Raw genomic sequence first — 24,307 nt, 5'->3', positions numbered from 1 at the left:
AAAGAATGGGTCCAACCCATGTGAATGACTATGCAGGGGAGGGGGTTGTGACCACTGAACTTTATTCAATCTCTAATTATTCACAACAGTCATGTGCATCTGTTGCTTATAGAAGTCACCAACTCCCTAATTCTACCCTATTATGTTTTAGATTGAAACCAATGTCGTTTTTATTGGAAGCTCACAGTCAGACTGAATTGTATATCAATTTACAGTACATCATAGAACATGAAATGAAAAATGATCATAAAAAATAAAATATATATACAATGATGCCATAGTACTACACCTAGAACATCAGTACTATAAAAACCATAGGCTGTTTTGTCTATTTCAGGGACTGCGTGCACCAGGACATGGCTATGTTCTCATGGCAGGGGATATTGCATCATCTCAGTTATCTCGCCCTGTTTCCTTCCATCTTTCCATTGTCCTTCCTCCTCTTTCGCCACCCAGCCTCTGTCTGTTCTCAGACACAATAAAAGGACCTTTAAGGTCCCATAACATTAATAAATAATTTACGGAGCTGATTTAGTGGAACTTCGAAGTATGTGAATGAGAAAGATTTGTATGCAACGGTAAAGTAGGCCTACAATCAGTAATCTCTGTGCTTTCTCAAACCTGGGTGGTGCTGATACGTATGCACTCACTAACTGTAAGTCGCTCTGGATAAGAGCATCTGCTATATGACTAAAATGTAAAATGTATGTCAACACCAGGTGAGAAAGAGCACTGGTGGTCGACTCTGAGAAATGTGCCAGTTTAGATAAAGGTGCAACTGTCCTGGTGCCGCTCAGAAGGCGGATAATGTCCAGCAGGAGACTCGAAGAGGACTGATGGTAGTGAATAGTGTGGGGGTCTATTATCCCAGGTTGGACCTCTGATTGGTTGCAAAAAGTCAGCTGACACAGAGTTCTAGAAGGAGATTCCCTAAAAGCACAACACTTCGATTCAGCAAAACTTTTTCCAGATACAACTACGACTTTTTTGTAACAGGTTAGGATAACTTACGCAGCAGGTTAGGAGAATTAATGTAGCAGTTTAGGATAATTAGGTTAAGGTTAGGAAAAGGGTTAGAGTTAGCGAAAATGCTCTATTAACCTGCTACGAAAAGTAACTTGTATCGAAGTGGCACATTTTTAGGGAGCCCTGTTCTAGAAGTGGTGTGAAGAGTAGGGGCCAGAGTTGCCTGAGAACAATGGAAAGCCCATCCCCCGAGTTGACGAGGTTGAAAGCCCATCCCCGGAGTTGTGTCTCTGAGAGAGGGTCAGAGAGGTTTCTGAGAAATGTTCAGAAAAGACTATAGGTTTTCTAAAATATGACTTTATGGCCGTTGTGGTATTTCTACTGCAGATAAAGCAAGATAATCAGATAAGATTGTAAATATTTTCAGGTTCATTATGTAGGATGACATGAAATGCCTGAAAATATCACATGTAAACAATATACTGTATTGTAACATGTATTAATCAAATATACACACTCGTATGTTGTTCCTCGTCAACCTTGATCAACCTTTCTGAAATACTGCTCTAACAACGGTTGCGTAAAGGATTATTGTCAACATGCTTCCAAAGTAAAAAAGATTTACTGGGAGAGTTGGCAGATCCATGAAAGCCTATGTTTCAACACCACTGTGACCTTAGATGCACAACACTTAGAGGAGATTGGGAAGTTGCATCACTTCACTGTTGTTAACTTAGCTACACAATTAAACACCCTCCCAAGACAACTCTCTTGGTCTAATGCTCCTGTGGTCGGGGGGTTCTTTAGAATATATTGTACAGATTAGAGGAAACTATGCATGTACAAACATTACCTTTTTTGAAATTCCTTGTTGAGTAGTGCAGGTAAGCCATCTCCTTACAGCTACGGGTTCACTTGTCCTGTTTTTCCATGATGTCAAAAGGGGAGAGTATCAGGTCGTCTCCACGTTTGCCCAATTGACATGATCCCAAATACAAACAACACTCATCAATGCATGGTGTCTGAAATAATACACAGCACAGCACTGCAATTAAATGAAAAATGACCAGCATTTATAGGGCAGATCGATATCTATCTACAGAGAGGAAATAACAAATGAACGGCTGATAAATCTGAGAGAAACTTGAAATTCACACCGTGGCTGCATTGTGACAGGAACAGGAGCACCATGTTAGGGCCGATCACATTGCAGTAACCTGAGGTGGTTACCTGACCCCACCATCCCTAGCTTTGTGTTCCTCTGGCACACTCAGAGGTACAGCACTCACAAAGCCCCTCTTTTGGTAAACATCGACTCGATCATATTCAGGGGTTGGAAGGGGCACAGTGATCCACAGAGTCGTCGCTGAGGTCCCGGGTGGCCCCCAAACCTTCCCTTTTGCTGCACCCCAATGAAGGCATGTCAGACGTTGTGTCCTGGAGGGCCCAAGAGCACAGTGACTGGAGCCAACCTGCAGCCGCAGCAGCAACACCCCAGCGGGTCTGGATCTCTCTCATAGCAGGTGAGCTGGATCCATGGAAAACTACATTCTCTACCTCATTGCTGCCAGATCAACCTTTACTAGCATCATCAACCTTTACTAGCATCAATTAGTATTATATCTGGGATTGGGGTTTGTTTTATGTGGTATCTCTTCTAAACTCCAATTAATTGGCAATAACCATATTATGGGATTTTTTTCTGTGAGGGGAAAAGGTACAGTATTTTTTGCAGTCTATGATTGAACGAAATGAAACAAACAGCTACTATGACAAATGGCATTCTATCACAGATACATGTTTTCATGATTGATGGTGTCACTGTTGGTGTGGGTGCGTGGAGAGGAGTCAGACGCAGGACGCATAAGCTAAGTCGAACAAGACTTTACTAGATGTACAAAATAAAGTACCTCTATCGAGGAGGCAAAACGATAACGCAACACAGTGCGTTATAATAACAATTCCAGCGTACTGCACAGGATACCACCAACAGACAGGAAATAAAATAACACACAACTAACGAACACAACCACAGGAAACTTATAAGGCACATAATCAAGACCAAACGGACACAGGTGTAACAGACAGACCAAACCAAACGAACATCGAAACATTCAACGGTGGCAGCTAGTACTCCGGGGACGACGAACGCCGAAGCCTGCCCGAACAAGGAGGAGGAGCAGCCTCGGCAGATTCCGTGACAGATGGATACAAGAGAAAATAAAATATATGGTTTGTCAACAATCAAATTACTTGGTTTTTCATGACCCGTGATCTGAGCAGGACAAACTCTGGACCTTACTGAGGTAGCCTCTTTTTAAAGGACGGTTCAATAAAAATACAAATGTATATGATTTTGTGTTTACGTTGACCCTGAGTAGGCACATAGGGTCAATACAACGTTGAATCAATGTTGTTTCTACGTCATTTGAATGAAATTACGTTGAACCAATGTGGAATAGACGTTGAATTGGCGTCTGTGCCCAGTGCATGATGGCAATAAAAAAAACACATAGTACCCTAGATGATAACTACACCAAATTTCACACAGAACAAGGAAACCCCATTGGGAAAGCTTTTTAGCTACACTGAACAAAAATATAAACGCAGCATGCAACAATTTCAAAGATTTTACTGAGTTAAAGTTCATATAAGGAAAGCAGTCAATTTAAATAAATTCATTATGCCCTAATCTATGGATTTCATATCACTGGGAATACAGATATGCATCTGTTGGTCACAGATACCTTTAAAAAAAAAAAGTAGGGGCGTGGATCAGAAAATGTGTCACTATTTGGTGTGACCACCATTTGCCTCATGCAGTGCGACACATCTCCTTCGCATAGAGTTGATCAGGCTGTTGATTGTGGCCTGTGGAATGTTGTCCCACTCCTCTTCAATGGCTGTGCAAAGTTGCTGTATATTGGCGGGAACTGGAACACGCTGTCGTACATGATGATCCAGAGCATCCCAAACATGCTCAATGGGTGACATGTCTGGTAAGTATGCAGGCCATGGAAGAACTGGGACATTTTCAGCTTCCAGGAATTGTGTACAGATCCTTGCGACATGGGGCTGGGCATTATCATGCTGATACACGAGGTGAGACAGCCTATAGGGAGGAGGTCAGAGACATGGCCGTGTGGTGCCAGGACAACAACCTCTCCCTCAACGTGATTAAGACAAAGGAGATGATTGTGGACTACAGGAAAAAGAAGAGGACCGAGCACGCCCCCATTCTCATCGACGGGGCTGTAGTGGAGCAGGTTGAGAGCTTCAAGTTCCTTGGTGTCCACATCACCAACAAACTAACATGGTCCAAGCACACAAAGACAGTCGTGAAGAGGGCACGACAAAGCCTATTCCCTCTAAGGAGACTGAAAAGATTTGACATGGGTCCTTAGATCCTCAAAAGGTTCTACAGCTGCACCATTGAGAGCATCCTGACTGATTGCATCACTGCCTGGTATGGCAACTGCTCGGCCTCCGACCGCAAGGCACTACAGAGGGTAGTGCGTACGGCCCAGTACATTACTGGGGCCAAGCTTCCTGCCATCCAGGACCTCTATACCAGGCGGTGACAGAGGAAGGCCCTAAAAATTGTCAAAGACTCCAGCCACCCTTGTCATAGACTGTTCTCTCTGCTACCGCAAGGCAAGCGGTACCTGAGCGCCAGGTCTAGGTCCAAGAGGCTTCTTAACAGCTTCTACCCCCAAGCCATAAGACTCCTGAACATCTAATCAAATGGCTACCCAGACTATTTGCATTGCCCCCCCCCCACCCCTCTTTTACGCTGCTGCTACTCTCTGTTTATTATCTATGCGTAGTCACTTTAATAACTCTACCTACATGTACATATTACCCCAATTACCTCGACTAACCGGTGCCCCCGCACATTGACTCGGTACCGGTACCCCTATATATAGCCTCGCTATTGTTATTTTTAATGCTGCTCTTTAATTATTTGTTACTTTATTTCGTATTATTTTATATTGGATTTTCTTTGGTATTCTTTACCTGTTGTATTCGGCGCATGTGACAAATAACATTTGATTTGATGGCGGCGGATGAATGGCATGACAATGGGCCTCAGGATCCCGTCACAGTATCTCTGAACTTCAGTCAGGTCAAGACCCTGGTGAGGACGACGAGCATGCAGATGAGCTTCCCTGAGATGGTTTCTGACAGTTTGTGCAGAAATCCTTCGGTTGTACAAACCCACAGTTTCATCAGCTGTCCGGGTGGCTCGTCTCAGTCGATCCCGCAGGTGAAGAAGTCTGATGTGGAGGTCCTCGGCTGGCGTGGTTACACGTGGTCTGCGGTTGTGAGGCCGGTTGGACTTACAGCCAAATTCTCTAAAACGACATTGGCTTATGGTAGAGAAATTAACATTACATTATCTGGCAACAGCTCTGGTGGACATTCCTGCAGTCAGCATGCCTATTGCATGCTCCCTCAAAACTGTGGCATTGTGTAGTGTGACAAAACGGCACAATTTAGAGTGGCCTTTTATTGTCCCTCGCAGAAGGTGCCCCTGTGTAATGATCATGTTGTGTAATCAGCTTCTTGATATGCCACACCTGTCAGGTGGATGGATTATCTTGGCAAAGGAGAAATTCTCACTAACAGGGATGTAAACAAATTTGTTCGCAACATTTGAAAGAAATAAGCTTTTTGTGCATATGGAACATTTCTGGGATCTTTTATTTCAGCTCATGAAACATGGCACCAACACTTTACATGTTGCGTTTATATTTTTGTTCAGTATATTTTGTCTATAATCAGTCCCAGCAGCCTACTTTCAAAATGCCCAAGTATGTCAGTTATATGTGTGTGATTCCTCACGAAACTAGAACAAAACAGGACCATGATTTTGGGGATTTTGGGAAAATCACCCTAATCCGGCTATTGCCGACCCCTGCTCTACAGACACATCAAAGTACCAGAGAGGGATCTCTGCTAGTTTTGCAGTTATGATCCAATTTGTAAGCATTATCAACAGAGTGAATGTGAAAATTGATTTAAATTGGTCGCCTCTGCTGGTGATTTGCAGGATGTGCAATGATACAAGTAAAAGGAGGGCTGATTGCCTACTATGCCAATGTCTCTGTATAAAATAGGCCATAACCGTAAAACTAGCAGAGATCCCACATGAAGTTTGATATGCCCGTAGAGTATACTATATTGTTCAACAATATATTGAAACTTTTGCCAAATCTAAAATCATATATTAATGTAAGAAAATTGCTGTTGAAATCAAAATACTACTCATATTACAGAGCATATGATATATACTCATATATCATATGACACCACACATACAGATAAAACATTATGGAGTCTTAAAGGAGGCCTGGGTAAGGCCAAGATGTCACAAATGTTAAAAAATTTGCCCCAACAATATTAATATAACTGTTTTTGGTCAGTATTTGCATTCTTAATTTTTTATATTTTTCTCTCCAAACGATATTTTTTTCTAATCACCAATTGCATAACTTAAATTAAATGTGTCAACCAGCCACTGAACTAATGGCTACAAAATGATTAGGTAACATATTTAATTAAATAACATGTAAGGTTGAAGGTTAGAGAGCATATTTTAAGGTGGTTAGGGACAGAAGAGCTTATAAATCACCAATGTTCCTTTTTTAGAGATAATTTGTGTTTACCTAAATCTTTGTGTTAACATGCTGGGACAACTCAACAAATGGCAGAGCACACCTTTCATCTTAGCATGCTGAGTATTGTTATACAACAGACTATTACAGGTGGAAACTATAAAACCAATACCCTATCAGCAGGGCCGTAGCTACATATGAGTACACCGAGGTCCAGACCCCTGCATTTTTTTGGAATATTTATAAAAAATACAAATTTCAACTTACTGTTGAGAGTTATAATAGTGGAATACACAAGGTGCAATTTCGAAACTTGGTTATGCACTAGCAGTTTTCCTCTTGTTACATGTCACTCACTGACAGTCACTCAATTAGCCCATGTCAGTTAATTGTTTTTAGATCTGTAAATTAGTCTACTTAGTCTAGCCAGCTATCTTATCTTGTAGTAATCATGGCCGACCGGGCATGCAGGGCACGTGCCCAGCAGCCCTGACCACCAGGAAAACCCCAATGAATTGTGTTATTCACTCTCACTCAGATATCATATTAACATGGCAAAATGTGTAGAATTGCAGGAAATTAGCTTTTAAAACTGCACAAAATTATCCTCACCCCATAGCAAAATGTGAAGAATTGCATGAAATTAGCTGTAAAACTGCTAAAAAAAAGTTCTGGAAAGCAAACATTTTACCTTTTGTTAAAGATGCACTTTCGAACTTTTGAATAATTTCAGCCAGTAGTTCTGGAGCCAAAAGTTGTCCCAGTTTTTTTGTGTACTATGTCATCAAATTGTGCAAGCTGACTCCAGTCATCAGTCGAGTGGTGTTTCCTCTGACACATTGGTGCGGCTGACATCAGGGTTAAGCGAGCAGAAGTAGGTGGCCAGGCGGGTCATGTTTCAGAGGACGCATGACTCAACCTTCGCCTCTCCCGAGCCCATTGAGGAGTTGCAGAAATGACCCAAAGGACCTAATGCGGGGAGAAAACGGGATAAAAAATACTTTTGTGGCCATACGACCCTGAACAAGTCTATAGAGGGTCGGGCCTGGTTAGTACTGGGACGAGAGACCGCCTGGGAATACCAGGTGCTGTAAGCTCAAAAAAATAAAAATAAAAATAATATTGGGTACAACGTCATCCATTTCGTATGATGTTGCATCCTGCAAAAAAAATAAAATGGTGCTACATCTTACAAATTGGTTGTGCTCAAGATCCTGGAGTGCAGCTTTAATAAAATACTTTTTCTGCTAACAGATCTCTCTGTACATATTCAATTACAGTTTTTAATCCCGTTGCCCAGTTATTGTGAGTTAATGTGTAGCGGCTAATAGTATAGCTAACAGATATGTGTTTGTAGATTGATTGAGGGGAATGAAGCTACAGCAACCAATGGGATAATGGCTTGGGTAATTTTAAAACTCAGACCCTGGCTACCAGATTTGTATTTGTTGTATTTGTATTATATCCCACTATACCCAATATCCCTAAAACAAAAACACTATATATACAAAAGTATGTGGACACCGCTTCAAATTAGTGGATTTGGCTATTTCCAGACACACCCGTTGCTAACAGGTGTATAAAATCGAGCACACAGCCATGCAATCTCCATAGACAAACATTGGCAGTAGAATGGCCTTACTGAAGAGCTCAGTGACTTTCAATGTGGTACCGTCATAGGATGTCCTGCTAGAGCTGCCCCGGTCAACTCTAAGTGCTGTTACTGTGAAGTGGAGCATCTAGGAGCAACAACGACTCAGCCAGGAAGTGGTAGGCCACACAAGCTCACAGAACGGGACCGGTGAGTGCTGAAGTGCGTAGCGCGGAAATATCGTCTGTCCTCGGTTGAAACACTCACTACTGAGTGCCTCTGGAAGGATCATCAGCACAATAACTGTTCGTCGGGAGCTTCATGTAATGGGTTTCCATGGCCGAGCAACCACACACAAGCCTAAGATCACCATGCACAATGCCAAGCGTCGGCTGGAGTGGTGTATAGCTCGCCGCCATTGGACTCTGGAGCAGTGGAAACGCATTCTCTGGAGTGATGAATCATGCTTCACCATCTGGCAGTCCAACGGATGAATCCAGGAGAACGCTAACTGAGGAGAACGCGGATGCCAGGAGAACGCTACCTGCCCGAATGCATAGTGCCAACTGTAAAGTTTGGTGGTGGAGGAATACTGGTCTGGGGCTGTTTTTCATGGTTCGGGCTAGGTCCCTTAGTTCCAGTGAAGGGAAATCTTAACGCTACAGAATACAATGACATTCTAGACGATTCTGTGCTTCCAACTTTGTAACAACAGATTGGGGAAGTCCCTATCCTGTTTCAGCATGACAATGCCCCCCCCACACAAAGCGAGGTCCATACAGAAATGGTTGGTAGAGATCGGTGTGGAAGAACTTGACTGGCCTGCACAGAGTCCTGACCTCAACTCCATCAAACACTTTTGGGATGAATTGGAACACCGACTGCGAGCCAGGCCTAATCGCCCGACATCACTAATGCTCTTGTGGCTGAATGGAAACAAGTCCCCGCAGTAATGTTCCAACATCTAGTGGAAAGCCTTCCCAGAAGAGTGGAGGCTGTTATAGCAGCAAAAGGGGGGCCAACTCCATATTAATGCCCATGATGTTGTAATGAGATGTTCGACGAGCAGGTGTGCACTTACTTTTGGTCATGTAGTGTATGTAGAATGTTCTATTGTTGTTTAATAGTCTTTTTCAATTAGTATGTGAACATTCCAATTTGTCTCAACATTAGTTTATCAGCGGGCGAACATTCTATTGTACAACATATATAAATGTGTGAAAAACATAGAAATATACTTTTTTTGAGAGGTTATCATATGAATTTTGTCAGGGGCTTGTGGGGAACAATGTAATGCCATTAACCATTTGCTGCCCAAAAGTGTACAAATCTTTCCACTTGCCATGGACCAATAGTTATTATAATATAATAATATGCCATTTAGCAGACGCTTTTATCCAAAGCGACTTACAGTCATGCGTGCATAAATATTTTTTTTTGTGTATGGGTGGTCCCGGGGATCGAACTCACTACCTTGGCGCCGTGCTCTACCAGCTGAGCTACAGAGGACCACTAGGGGGTTATATAGCATCTTAATCTCTGTTAACTCAGAAGTCAAATATAGCGTAAATTGGCCAATTGCACGCAGAATCTGCTCACGGGAGATTTAATAGGATCTAATTCTCATGATGTTATTTTGCATTTCCTATCAGCTATAACTTTGTCAATAATCCACTGGGCCATGCTGAACAGGCATACAAAGTGTGTTACTCATATAGGCCTGTTTATACAGTGCTACTTACCCATAATGTTATAGAGTTTTTATTATACTCTTTACCGTGCCCTTAACTCCATTGTTGAGTTTAGGCACAGTGATTTTGATCGCTGATTGGTTGAGGCAGACATGACCTAGCAACGTGCCTTTGTGTGGTGATTGGATGGTTACCATGTGACGTTCCTATCCTCAATCATGGCAGGGAAAGGATTTGTGAGGTGTCAGAAATAAGTGAAGAGGACGTCTGCTATTTGTAATGCATGGATATTTTCCTAAGGCGATAACACAGCGCGGAATGAAACCAAGAGGCATGCAAATAGTTTCTACTGCAGGGCTTCACTTTATCTTTGGGCATGGATTTCGAATTGGAATGTAGAAATGACGTCTAATTTATTATTTCAGCCTAGAGAGAGCAGAGCAAAGTGCGTGGCTAGCAACTAGGATAGATTCTTCTGTCTATCGAGCTAACTTCATTACTGTACTTTTAAAAAATAGTTTGATACCATTATCTAGCTAACTTTTTCCCAGTTTAGTCGGTCTTTGCAACTTGTCTGTCGATGACTTTCGACAGCCTTAAACATTCTGCTATTCTTTCAACTCTGTTTAAAATGGCAGACGACATAGAATTGATAGGAGCTTCTGAATTGATAAAGGGTAAGTGGAAATTAGGTAGCTATGTGTAAACTTGCTAACTAACAGTTATCAAGTTAGCAAACTCAATAACGTTAGTATTTCGCCAACCTGGCTACCTAGCGAGCGAGCCTTTTGCACCTCGCGAGCCAATGTACTGGTCAGGCTCCTCGCTATCTGTGATTGACACATGCGTTCGAGAACTGCTAACTTGATTACTCCTCTTTTCTTATTTTCAAAGTAAATTAAACTAGCGAATTAATATGCCATTTTGATTTTAAAACGGACATTTGAATGAACGTAGCAAGCTTTGTACGGCAACTCAGCTACTTTTTAATGACAGCTTGCGGGTAGCGAGTGATACAGTCGCATGAGTAAACAATGTTGCCATAAACGCATTCTTACTTTGTAATGTGTGTGGTGGATGCAGGTTTTTATGCCCCCTGAATATTTGTTCAAAATGTATCCATGTTTTTTCAGATCGATTATATTTTGCTACCCTAAGAAGCAAACCAAAAAGCACTGTAAACACGCACTACTTCTGCACGGATGACGAATTTATCTATGAAAAGTAAGTTTTGTTCTCCCTCCCAGCATCTCTTCTCACTTCCATTCGCTTCAGTGCATTTGCTTAGCTACAGTTGAAGTCGGAAGGTTACATACACCTTAGTCAAATACATTTAAACTCAGTTTTCCACAATTCCTCACATTTAATCCTAGTAAAAATGCCCTGTTTTAGGTCAGTTAGGATCACCACTTTATTTTAAGAATGTGAAATGTCAGAATAATTGTAGAGAAAATGATTTATTTCAGCTTTTATTTCTTTCATCACATTCCCAGTGGGTCAGACGTTTACATACACGGAATTAGTATTTGGTAGCATTGCCTTTTAAATTGTTTAACTTGTGTCAAACGTTTCGGGTAGCCTTCCACAAGCTTCCCACAATAAATTGGGTGAATTTTGGCCCGTTCCTCCTGACAGAGCTGGTGTAACTGAGTCAGGTTTTTAGGCCTCCTTGCTCGCACACGCTTTTTCAGTTCTGCCCACAAATCTTCTATAGGATTGAGGTCAGGGCTTTGTGATGGCCACTCCAATACCTTGACTTTGTTGTCCTTAAGCCATTATGCCACAACTTTGGAAGTATGCTTGGGGTCATTGTCCATTTGGAAGACCCATTAGCGACCAAGCTTTAACTTCCTGACTGATGTCTTGAGATGTTGCTTCAATATATCCACATAATTTTCCTTCCTCATGATGCCATCTATTTTGTGAAGTGCACCAGTCCCTCCTGCAGCAAAGCACCCCCACAGCATGATGCTGCTACCCCCGTGCTTCACGATTGGGATGGTGTTCTTCGGCTTGCAAGCGTTACCCTTTTCCTAAAAACATAACGATGGTCATTATGGCCAAACAGTTCTATTTTTGTTTAATCAGACCAGAGGACATTTCTGTGCAGTTGCAAACCATAGTCTGGCTTTTCTATGGCGGTTTTGGAGCAGTGGCTTCTTCCTTGCTGAGCGGCCTTTCAGGTTATGTCGATATAGGACTCATTTTACTGTGGTTATAGATACTTTTGTACCTGTTTCCTCCAGCATCTTCACAAGTTCCTTTGCTGTTGTTCTGGGATTGATTTACACTTTTCGCACCAAAGTACATTAATCTCTAGGAGACAGAACGCATCTTCTTCCTGAGCAGTATGATGGCTGCGTGGTCCCATGGTGTTTATACTTGCGTACTATTGTTTGTACAGATGAACGTGGTACCTTCAGGCGTTTGGAAATTGCTCCCAAGGATGAACCAGACTTGTGGAGGTCTACCATTTTTATTATGAGGTCTTAGCTGATTTCCTTTGATTTTCCCATGATGTCAAGCAAAGAGGCACTGAGTTTGAAGGTAGGCCTTGAAATACATCCACAGGTACACCTCCAATTGACTGATGATGTCAATTAGCCTATCAGAAGCTTCTGAAGCCATGACATCATTTTCTGGAATTTTCCAAGCTGTTTAAAGGCACAGTCAACTTCGTGTATGTAAACTTCTGACCCACTGGAATTGTGATACAGTGAATTATAAGTGAAATAATCTGTCTGTAAACAATTATTGGAAAAATTACTTGTTTCATGCACAAATCAGATGTCCTAACCGACTTGCCAAAACTATAGTTTGTTTAAAATAAATGTGTGGAGTGGTTGAAAAACAAGTTTTAATGACTCCAACCTAAGTGTATGTAAACTTCCAACTTCAACTGTACACTCTATTGGACAGCGGCAACAAGTCGCTGGGGCTGTTGAGGAGCTTTCATTGCAATTATGTAACAGCGTTTCATTGAAAGTTTTCCAGTTAAGATTAATAAAACCATTGTGTTCCACTCGGCTTGCGGTTGACCAATAGTTAACATAAGGTTGACCCTCCCTGCTGAACTTGAGAACAGAAAAGTAAAACAATCAATCTGTGGTTACAATACACAAATATTTAATTGACAATAAATATAGCAGATGGGCTTCATTACTGAATAGGATAGCTAAGTCATCTCTGTAATAGCCATTTCTATTTAGAATATCAAGGATTTAAATATGTTTAAGTAGTCTGACATTTTTTTAATGTTCATTATATTTCAGCTTCTATGCAGATTTTGGACCCCTCCACTTAGCCATGCTGTACAGATACTGCTGTAAACTCAACAAAAAGCTGAAGGTAAGTCATGTGCCTCTATCTCACGCCTTACCTCCCTCAGTAAGAATGTACAGTATGCATCTGTGACAACAAAACCACTTGTGAAATTCTACCTCCCACACCCTCATTGACAACAACTGCAAGGTATGTGGCATTTGAAAACATGGCAACACATACAGTAGTGTGGTTTATGGGGTTAGTTTGTAGATAATTACAAAACCCACACATATCAAATCAAATGTTATTTGTCACATGCGCCAAATACAACAAGTGTAGACCTTACCTTGAAATGCTTACTTACAAGCCCTTAACCAACAATGCAGTTCAAGAAAGAGTAGAGAAAATATTTACCAAATAAACTAAAGTAAAAAATTATAAAAAGTAACACAATAAAATAACAATAACGAGGCTATATACAGGGGGTACCGGTACCGAGTCAATGTGCAGGGGTACAGGATAGTCGAGGTAATTTGTACATGTAAGGCCTCCTGTAGCTCAGTTGGTAGAGCATGGCGCTTGCAACACCAGGGTTGTGGGTTCGATTCCCACGGGGGGCCAGTATGAAAATGTATGCACTCACTAACTGTAAGTCACTCTGGATAGGAGCGTCTGCTAAATGACTAAAATGTAAATGTAAGTAGGGGTAAAGTGTGTGGGGGGGTGTCAATGTAAATAGTCCGGGTGGCCATTTGATTAATTGTTCAGCAGTCTTATGGCTCGGGGGCAGAAGCTGTTAAGGAGCCTTTTGGTCTTAGACTTGGTGCTCCAGTACCGTTTGCCGTGCGGTAGCAGAAAGAACACTCTATGACTTGTGTGACTGGAGTCTTTGACCATTTTTTTGGCTTTCCCCTTTTGGCTAGAGTTCAGTTACTTGCAAGGACAATAATACATTTAATAGGCCTTAAGCTAGAGTATATGAGCATCTTTCTGTTTGGCAGTGCCTCACATTGTGAAACCTGAAGGGTAGGTATGGAATGAATGGACAAAACAAAAGTCCTCTGACCATGTAAATCAGGGCTTTGGCAAAGTTATTGGCGTTCTGTTTTTAGCCACTGACTCACCTGTCACAAAGCTGGCCTTCATTGCTCCCCGTTGCTCAGCAGTTTTTGTGGGCTGACACAACACCACAATCTACTCCAACTTGTAGTATAGGCTACAGCTATATTCTTGTCTATTCTGGAGCCTCCCAAAAGAATGATTAGATAATACTGTTTGTCATGTTTGGTGCAAATGAAATCTGCAGTGATTATTACCACTTTTGGTAACAGGAGAGGCATTTTGTTTATAGATCTACATTTGTTCTTATTTGTTGATGTGCATTAGAATTCATTTGAGTTCAATCAGGGCCTGGCTTTTATCCAGGAGTCATAACATTGTTGCAGTCTATGATGATTTATAACTCAATTTTATGCCAAGATTTTACATGAAGTTAGTTTGTTAGGCAAACCTGAGTATTTATGAGTTCTTCTTGGCATTCAGGGTACATAAATTCTCCAGATATGTTTGTTCAGCCATTTTAATTATGTTCAAATCTATGTGGGGTCTAGGAGATGTGAAGCTCTAGCTAGGCCTACTCAATATTTGTTCTCAATTGCCCTTTTAAAAGGTCCAACAGGCCAAAACCTTCACATAAGACCATAGTCAAGGGGAGGTCCCAACGCTTTTGTTTAACTCGGCTATTCTCAACTGGTGGGTCGCGACCCAAAGGTTTTGAATGGGTCCTGGGTGTCTGAGTAAAAAAAACATGTATTTATTTTTATGAAAAAATACTCCAGTTTGACCTTAAACCAGGTAGAACGTGTGTAGAAATGATAATGAATTTACATTTTTAAATAATGTAACCTCTGATTTTTTTCTTTTCTTTCTTCAATCACATTATTTTCAATATAGAGCTATTAGCAACGCTATTTTGGTTGATTTTGTGGTCTCAAACCAGAGTGTATTAACACACTTCATCAAGAATGTGCAACATTTAATTATTGACAATGAAAGAGGTGGGAATGTTGTTCCCTTGTCATATAATTGCTACGGATTGTGTCAAGAGGTTCTGCGTCTTTTTCTTTTGTCCTGTCATTTTTCCTTCGATGCAGCCAATCTGTAGGTCTGTCATATGTAGATGTTGGTCAATGTTGAAGGTAAAGTCTCAAGCAAGCATGATGTTTTTAACACTGTCACCCCCTTCCCCGCTCCTCCCTTCTGTCCATGCCACCGCGCTTTGCCCTCCAGTGTTTATGTTGTGAACAGCTTGTTGCCTTAGGGACAGCATTCCTTTGAACCTCACTGGTTTGGATCTGCTGCATGACAAGCTGAGTATCGTCTGAAAAGGGCAAGGAAAAGTGGACAACCCTGATTTGAGAAATGCTGAAATTACACAGTTTGGAGGCTGGAATGTCTTTGTGAAATTTGTCAGGTTGTCCCTTTGACAATCACGTTTTGACCATCCCACACCTGTTGGACTTGAGTCCATTTGATTTGTGTTGTAGCCCCCACTCACCTACCCTGTTTCCACATCCTCTCACCACTCATGCATGTGTCTGGCCTGGCCTCAGTTTAGTCTAATTTAACCTGCTTAGTGATGCATTTCACCTGACCTTTACCCAGAGAGGATCAAGGAAGTCTAAACATCTGTGTTCACTGCTCACTAGTAGATTCAATCCATTTCCCAGATAATTTCATAAACATTACAAATCCATAAATCAAATCCATCCATGTCTTTTGGAAATGTATTGCTTCAATATCTTGGAGGTTTAGGCCTACTATTTTAGGTCTAGGCCTACATCCTCTAGCAAACCTTGTTAGCTAGTCTGTTGAAGTATTTTACATATAAAGTGAAAGCATTACAGCAGATGGAGTCTGTTTTCCCCAGAATCCAAAATAGGCTGTGTTTTCGTGGTCATATAGCCATCAATTTACATGAAACGGTGACCGCAAAGTATGTAAGCTAAGTTTCTCTGATATAGCAATTTACTGTCTCTATAAAGACTAGCATATTGGTGCCATGAATGCAACAAGTAGGTCACTTCCCTCAGGCCTAGATGATGGTATTGATTCATGACCAGGCCCGTTGTCTTTTGCTATGGTAAAATATTCCTCCCACACCTGTCCACTGTAAGTTGCTGCCAAGGTTTTCCTCTCGGATGAAAAGACTGAGGTCATCCTTACAAGCCTGTGCAGTTTCATTTCCATACCACACTTCAATTAGTATAGAGACTTCTCCTCACATTTATGATTAGGCCTATGTAGCAGTGACTGTGCATTTGTGTCTATGGATGTATATCTTCTAGCTTGCCTTTGCTGCTTCCAAGTGCTTTTGCCCCCTCGGGCAGTGATTCTGAACAAAAACACTGACAGCGGCACACACACTGTCACACACACCTGCAGCCCACCTGTCCTGCCAGCGGCGGTGACGTCCTGAGCATCTGAGGAGAGCAGCTGCCACAGCGTCTGTCTGTATCTGTACACATCACATTTTTTTCTGGATCAAAAAGGGGCTTAGGTGTTGGGTGTGGCGAGGGGGCGTGGCAATGGGCGTGTTCGGCCCATCGGCACGGCTGAATTTTAGAGAATGTTTTAGAGGCCCCCATCTTGGCAGTGTAGAGGAAATTGTGAATATTTAAGCCACTTTCCTGCAATTCTACACTATGCCATGGATGTGAGAAAATGTTGCTGTTTTAAAGCTAATTTCCTGCAATTCTATGCATTTTGGCATGGCTAATGCTGTTCTTTTGCTCAAACATAACAAAATCAATACTGCTCAATTAAATAATTGTTTTTGGAATTATCAATTCTCCCTGACTGTCTAGCTAGTGATTGTTAGTTCTCAAAGATTATATTATAAAAATATATATGTTTTACATACTTTATTTTATTTTAGTCGTTTAAGTTTATACTGAAGGCCTTTTTCCATCCCGAAAATTCATTAAAAATGTAAAAAAATGTACACTGTCCGGACTTGGCGGCCTGAAAAAAATGCTTACTCAGCCTGCCGAAGGATTTCAATGGCAGAAAAAACCCTACATATAATATAGCGTCATTTCATATACAAGCCAGTACGGTGCCAGAACCAGGTGTGCTTTCAGGTCTATTAATTAGCCCCAAAACTGACATGTTCTTGCATCTTTCTCTTGAGTAGAAAATAGGAGGCTGACGAGTTTATCGTTGTTGATTTCTATTTGTTGCACTAACTAGCGTATTTTTATGCCAGATAGAAATACATACATGATAATGCACAGTACCTTACAACCTATGGTCACCTAACCATTGTTGTTTAGACATGGTTTAGTGGAGTTTGTTGTGACTCAGCCAGCGTTTGTGGATATCTTTATCAATTGTTATAATCTAAATAGCTTTAATGTGATTAAGTTTGAATGATAATGATTATTTTTTTTCCTTGCGTGTATTTTCTCCTTTTGTCGCAGTCCTTCACACTGACCAGAAAGCGAATCGTACACTACACCAGTTTTGACCAGCGGAAAAGGGCTAACGCTGCTGTTTTAATCGGCGCCTATGCTGTGAGTACCCCCTTTCTCTCTCCTTCTCCCTCTCTCCCTTTCTCTCTCCCTGCAGGGAAAGGAAGTTACGCAAGGGGAAAAGTGTATTTTGGGGCGTTATGTCATGCTGCAGCTCAACTCATTTTGCATTAGTATCAATATACCCAGATGGGCCGATGCACATTTCCCCTAGCGTGTTGTTTTGGCAGTATTGTTGTCGACCCAGGCCTTTTTTCAGTGCTTCTTTCAGTCAGTGCGGATTTCCTTCAAGGTGGTTTAACCCCTGCAGTGTTAACCCTGCCAGCCAGGTCTCTCTCTGACTCCCTTGGAGTCAGAACAGAAACTGAGGGGAGCTGATTGATATATAGTCAGCCCTATTGTCCTCAATGTCCTGCCACAATGGCCCCATCTTCCAGCCCCTTTGAATGCCCAGCAGCTGCTGTTGCACTAGGCCCTATTCATTTGGCCCTTGTTGCCAGCCATGGTTGAAGGCTGTCCTTTCACTTACAGTCAGATACCAGCCTTGACTAATATGTGGCCGTCCCCTGCCAGCTGGCCGCTCTGTCACATGGCAGTAAACGATGGGATTTATCTGGTGCTTCTGTTGTTGCTGTGTTATGATGACATGCCTTATGACAGATGCCGTAGATGACATGATGATTATCACCAGCAATGTGGGTCAGTAGTGTTTCACCCAGTGGACTGTGCCCAGTCCTTACCCGAAGGGAACAGACAAAGGGGTCAGCATCGGTCATGACAAACTTTGTATGTAACTTAAGGCCCTTCTCTGAATATTTCCATTGTGATGCCCTGCAAATAGAAGCTTTAATAAACATGGACTAGACCTTCCTCTAAGGGAAGCATGATATAGGTTATATCAGCCTACATTCTGGTATCGGCCCTTAATGGCTGAACACATGATTGATAAAACAGTTGTTGGCATCTTAGCCATGTTTACATTTTCTTAACTAGCTAGCCTATCTGAATCAATAAGTATATTCTAATGCTGGCCTGGGTTAGATTGAATAGGGCCCTTTGTCTATAGCACTCTTTGTCTTGCTATCAGCCCAGGCAAGCCCCATAGCTCTGGGCGGAGATATTAATAAGCGGCGTTGCAGCAGGGGGCCTGCTGGAATATCATCTGGATTTGGGTTCTAATCCTTGATGACAGTGGCAGGAGGATGGTTGCATGCCATAATACCCCCCTGGCCCTCCCCAAACAACATACACCCCTGAAGTGAACCCTGTATAACATGCTGTCCTATGCACAGCTGTACGCAAGGTCGCATGCTAGCTTAGTCCTCTCAGCATGTCTAGACATTAGCCATGTTGATGCACACTAGCCATATTGTAGTGTGCATCAACATGGCTAATGTCTAGACATGCTGAGAGGACTAAGCTAGCATGGGAGCACACATGGTCAGATGCTCTTCAATATTTGTCCATGCTCGAAATAATTTGATGTACAGCACTTTCTAATAACAGATAGGATTTGATCCTCTCACCTTAAAGGAGAAGTTGACCCAAAATCCACAAACTCCCAAGTGATTCCATACATTGAATCTAGTTCAGTGGAGTTTGCCCTCTCCCCTTCTCTCTCCATGTAGTGCTGTACTGAAACAGCCCCCCCCCCGGTCATAAATAAATAGGGTACATACAGTGCATTTGGAAAGTATTCAGACCCCTTTACTTTTTCCACATTTTGTTACATTACAGACTTATTCTAAAATATATATTTTTTAAATCCTCATCAATCTACACACAATAGCCTATAATGACAAAGCAAAAACAGTTTTTTAGATTTTTTTGCAAATGTATTAAAAATAAACTGAAATATCACATTCACAAAAGTATTCAAACCCTTTACTCAGTATTTTGTTGAAGCACCTTTGGCAGCGATTACAGGCTCGAGTCTTCTTGGGTATGACGCTACAAGCTTGGCACACCTGTATTTGGGGAGTTTCTCCCATTCTTCTCCGCAGAACCTCTCAAGATCTGTCAGGTTGGATGGGGAGTGTCGCTGCACAGCTATTTTCAGGTCTCCCCAGAGATGTTAGATCATGTTCAAGTCCGGGCTCTGGCTGGGCCACTCATGGACATTCAGAGACTTGTCCCGAAGCCACTCCTGCGTTCTTTGTGCTTAAGGTTGTTGTCCAGTTGGAAAGTGAACCTTCGCCCCAGTCTGAGGTCCTGAGCGCTCTGGAGCAGGTTTTCATCAAGGATTTCTCTGTACTTTGCTCCGTTCAGCTCTCCCAGTCCCTGCCGCTGAAAAACATCCCCACAGCATGATGCTGCCACCACCATGCTTCACCGTAGGGATGGTGCCAGGTTTCCTCCAGACGTGACGCTTGGCATTCAGGCCAAAGAGTTCAATCTTGGTTTCATCAGACCAGAGAATCTTGTTTCTCATGGTCTGAGAGTCCTTTAGGTGCCTTTTGCCAAACTCCAAGCGGGCTGTCATGTGCCTTTTACTGAGTAGTGGCTTCCATCTGGCCACTCTACCATAAAGGCCTGATTGGTGGAGTGCTGCAGAGATGGTTGTCCTTCTGGAAGGTTCTCTCATCTCCACAGAGGAACTCTGGAGATCTGTCAGAGTGACCATAGGGTTCTTGGTCACCTACCTGACCAAGGCCCTTCTCCCCCGATTGCTCAGTTTGGCAGCCGGCCAGCTCTAGGAAGAGTCTTGGTGGTTCCAAACCTCTTCCATTTAAGAATGATTGAGGCCACTGTGTTCTTGGGGACCTTCAATGCTGCAGAAATGTTCTGGTACCCTTCCCCAGATCTGTGCCTCGACACAATCTTGTCTCGGAGCTCTACAGACAATTCCTTCGACCTCATGGCTTGGTTTTTGCTTTGACATGCACTTTCAACTGTGGGGCCTTATATAGACAGGTGTGTGCCTTTCCAAATCATGCCCAATCAATTGAATTTACTACAGGTGGACTCCAATCAAGTTGTATAAACATCTCAAGGATGATCAATGGAAACAGGATGCACCTGAGCTCAATTTCGAGTCTCATAGCAAAGGGTCTGAATACTTATGTAAATAAGGTATTTCTGTTTTTTATTTAGAATACATTTGCTAAAATTTCTAAAAACCGTTTTTTGCTTTGTCAATATTGTGTTTTGATGAGGAAAAACATTTATTTAATCAATTTTATAATAAGGCTGTAAAGTAACAATATGTTGAAAAAGTCAAGTGGTCTAAATACTTTCAGAGCGCACTGTATGCTAACCTGTGGAGCACCTAGGCCTATATGTCTACATGATATGGTGCAATGGTAATAACACAATAAGAACACCATGAACTTCAAGAATCAAACTCCACTGAACTAGTTTCAATGTATGGAATCACTTGGGAGTTTCTGGATTTTGGGCAAACTTTCCTTTTAAAGGGGCAGTCAGCAGTTACTACATCAATTTTTGGACTTTTAATGAAATTAATGATACGTACCCATTGATTCTTGAAGAATATAACTTATAAATGCCTCATGAGCTTAGTTTAACTGTTGTACCCCATCCCATCAGAAGCCAAAATATATAAGCTTGTTTTACTCTAATGTTCGGAAACAAAGAAGGGGTTTGAACCAAAATGATTTTCCAATAGTTTCGTTCTGAACAGAACCATTACTTTTTTCGTCCATTCCACTCTTCCAACCAGCACAATAAAGTTCTGAACCGGTTCGAACCATAATAAAAGTAACGTTTATATTGTTCCTTTTTAAACCTGTGAAATATATGTGACTCCTTCAGAGCGTTTGCTTACCGTTGGACCAGAGCTAGCTAGCTAACAAGCTTGTGTGTGCAGAGCGGCAGCAGAATTCAAATAAAAACATGTTTTTCCTTTTTGTTATTAATAAATCCGATGTGAAAAGTGATAACATAGTATCCTTAACTAGGATTGAAAAAAGTTAATCCATTCTTCTCTAATAATAATAATAGATCTCTCTCCCTAGTTTCTGAATCACGCTTGTAACGGCAGTAGGCTACAGTAGACTATGGTTCTTAGGGGGAGGGGCAGGTAACCTGCACACACACTGGCAAATATTTTGAGACTGGGACTGGAAAAAAATGCCCGGAACTAAAAATGACGTTATTAACCAGTTCCCATGCTTTTAAAAATAACGGGTTCCAGAACGGTGTAGATAACTCGTTCCGGTTTTTGGTTATGTTCCCTGAACCAGTTCCAACTACTGAAACAAAGTAAATGTAAACAAACACTTTATAGCCTCAACATGGTTAAAACTATAATTTTGAAATCATGGATGGTCAGTCATTGCATCCATGGCTCTGAGAGTGATTACATTTCTCCAGCCCCATCCCTCAGCTTTCTACCAAAACGGTGGCGGGGGAATATTTGTTATTGTTTCAACTGATGATTGGCCCTTTAAAGATCCTGTCGTTTTCCCCTTACATTTCCTGGATTGGCCAATAGGAGACTGATGATAACCTTGTGGGTTGTGGGAGGAGTTTTGCACTGTTGGTGTGTCTAATCTGTCACTAGGTGACCCTATTAAAGCTGCTATCACTTATTCCTTCCTAGACAATCTCTCCAGGGTAGATACACAAGGCGAGGCGCTCAGCTAAATTTTGCCTGAACCCTGACCGATGCCCAAGATGAATTCCTCATTCATTGACACTTAAATATCACATTCTCTTTCAAAACCAGGCCATATAGTTTCTCCCAGCTGCATGAGTCATTAGCTCTCAAATGCACACCGAGGACATAGCATTCAGAAATCAATATCGTGCCTGATGAACTGCGTTTAACCAATTAGATGGGATACTGGATGTGATGTTTGTCTGCAATGTCGTAACCTCTGTTGTAGCTACATCATGTGGATTGTGTTGACTTTAATAAGGAGAGAATGTGCAGGGAACACGGCAGGGCGGTCTGCTACTCGCTGTGTTTTCTTTCCAAGTGGGTCTCCATTGATCGCGTCACGGGATTGTGTGGGCTCCGTTGAGCCCTCCTGGCCCTGCTCTCATTACAGAAGTTTGGTGCTGTGCTTTAATACAAATGACCCGCTTTCAACCCAAGAGGATTATATGTGGGACAAACAGCTGGCCCCGTGGAACTCTACATCATGGATCACATGGGACAACACGCACACCAGCAGAATAATTTAATATGGTGCATTTCTGCTGGATCCAATTGTCTGACTGGTGAATATTTCATGAAGCGGGAGCAGGAATAAGAAAGCTCTGTTCTACTTGCTGAGGATGCGTCGGCTTCATGCACTATTTGGCCTCCATGTCACCAGATCCACTGACACAAAAGCTGCAGTCATAAGCCCACTCTCCCATACATGCCCCCAAGTCGAGACAAATCATCCAGTCAACTTTTGCAAAATGGCACTCTTGGACAGATTTGTTAATTGTTCACACCAGGGGCCGGTTGCACCAGTTGGGTGTAAAAAAAGTTGGTCTTAAATGCTAGGTCGGTGCCGTAGCTACGTCCGACTTTGGGATCAGAATTTACACCTGTTGCACCAACCAAAAATAAGACTAGTCATAGTTAAGTCCGGCGTAAGCAAAGCGCGTTCATGAGATTTTATGCTGCATAATGATGGTTGCAAGGCAGCGGCCATTACTAAACTGTTACCATCCTCGTGGCAGTTCTAAACTTTGCGAGGCATGTCCCTTCACTTCGCAAAGCCCACCACTATGTATGCCAGTTTTCTTAACCACAACTGGATGAATCAATCAGTAATTACTGTGGTATTACGAAAATATTGGAATAAATTAGACTGCCATTGAAGGTATTTATCGTATTGTTGCTTACTGAAAATCCCAAAGTCATCCAACTGTTTTAAATACTTTAAAGCAATAGCCGTGTGTTGTCAACTATAATTTCAGCACTGTTATGATTGGGACAGCGTTATCGCACTGCTTTGGGGACTGTTCTTGATAAATCAATCAATGTCAGATTTCTGTTTTCATAGAATCTTCGTTTGAATATTTGGTTACAATTAGGCTGAGAAAATGTTAGCCAAATTGAGGTGAGTGTTCATTATGATAATTGTTAGACGAGCAAACTAGATTATCTGAACATTTTGCTAGCATGTTATGTAGGCTACGCTAGCCTTTTTTTTCTTCTCTTTACTCACGTAGTAGCCTAGGCTATATTCCGAGTTAAAACCCTTGTCTGATAATCAATCAATGTGATTCTATTTCACTGAATCTCCGTCTGTATATTTGATTATTGGATCTCTGGCTGGGCAAATAAGTGGAGGTGGTTTGCTAATATCTGATCAGACACATTTAGCATGCTATAATGTAGCGTATAAATCAAGTGTGTTATTTTGCTATTGACTCGCGCATAGGAAACTCGAAAAGCCCACGGAGGTTGTGAAATATGAACACGAAACTCGCATACTTTTGAAAATAAAGATTGCCATTATTTTCCGTGCATATCATGAAAGAAGAAAGTCCCAATTTAACACCCTATGCCTTTTCTCTACTAGAATCTACGCCCAGGCATAGCACGTAGACAGCATTACGCCCAGGCATAGCACGTAGACAGCATTACGCCCAGGTTGTGCAACAGGTATACTTTTTTATGTCTGGCATAGAGCACATTTTTACGTCGGACGTGGAGTTACGACCAACTGGTGCGACCGG

General features: G+C 41.9%; 1 protein-coding gene across 4 annotated transcripts in view; it reads left to right on the top strand.

The window, feature by feature from the left end:
• Positions 1–10,083: 10,083 nt before the first annotated feature.
• LOC121533694 (dual specificity protein phosphatase CDC14AB) overlaps positions 10,084–24,307 on the top strand; it is a 74,523-nt gene continuing 60,299 nt past the window's right edge. For all 4 annotated transcript variants that reach the window (XM_041839846.1, XM_041839845.1, XM_041839847.1 and 1 more), the window contains exons 1-4: positions 10,084–10,543; positions 11,000–11,090; positions 13,139–13,214; positions 17,612–17,704. In XM_041839846.1, the coding sequence (XP_041695780.1) occupies positions 10,447–10,543; positions 11,000–11,090; positions 13,139–13,214; positions 17,612–17,704 (357 nt within the window). In that variant the 5' untranslated portion in view covers positions 10,084–10,446. The remainder of the gene's footprint in view (positions 10,544–10,999; positions 11,091–13,138; positions 13,215–17,611; positions 17,705–24,307) is intronic.

Source organism: Coregonus clupeaformis, chromosome 20 (genome assembly GCF_020615455.1).
Source record: "Coregonus clupeaformis isolate EN_2021a chromosome 20, ASM2061545v1, whole genome shotgun sequence".
In the NCBI taxonomy this organism is placed as follows: domain Eukaryota; kingdom Metazoa; phylum Chordata; class Actinopteri; order Salmoniformes; family Salmonidae; genus Coregonus; species Coregonus clupeaformis.
Note: the sequence above shows the minus strand (reverse complement) of the source record. Positions and strands in the feature narration are given on the sequence as shown.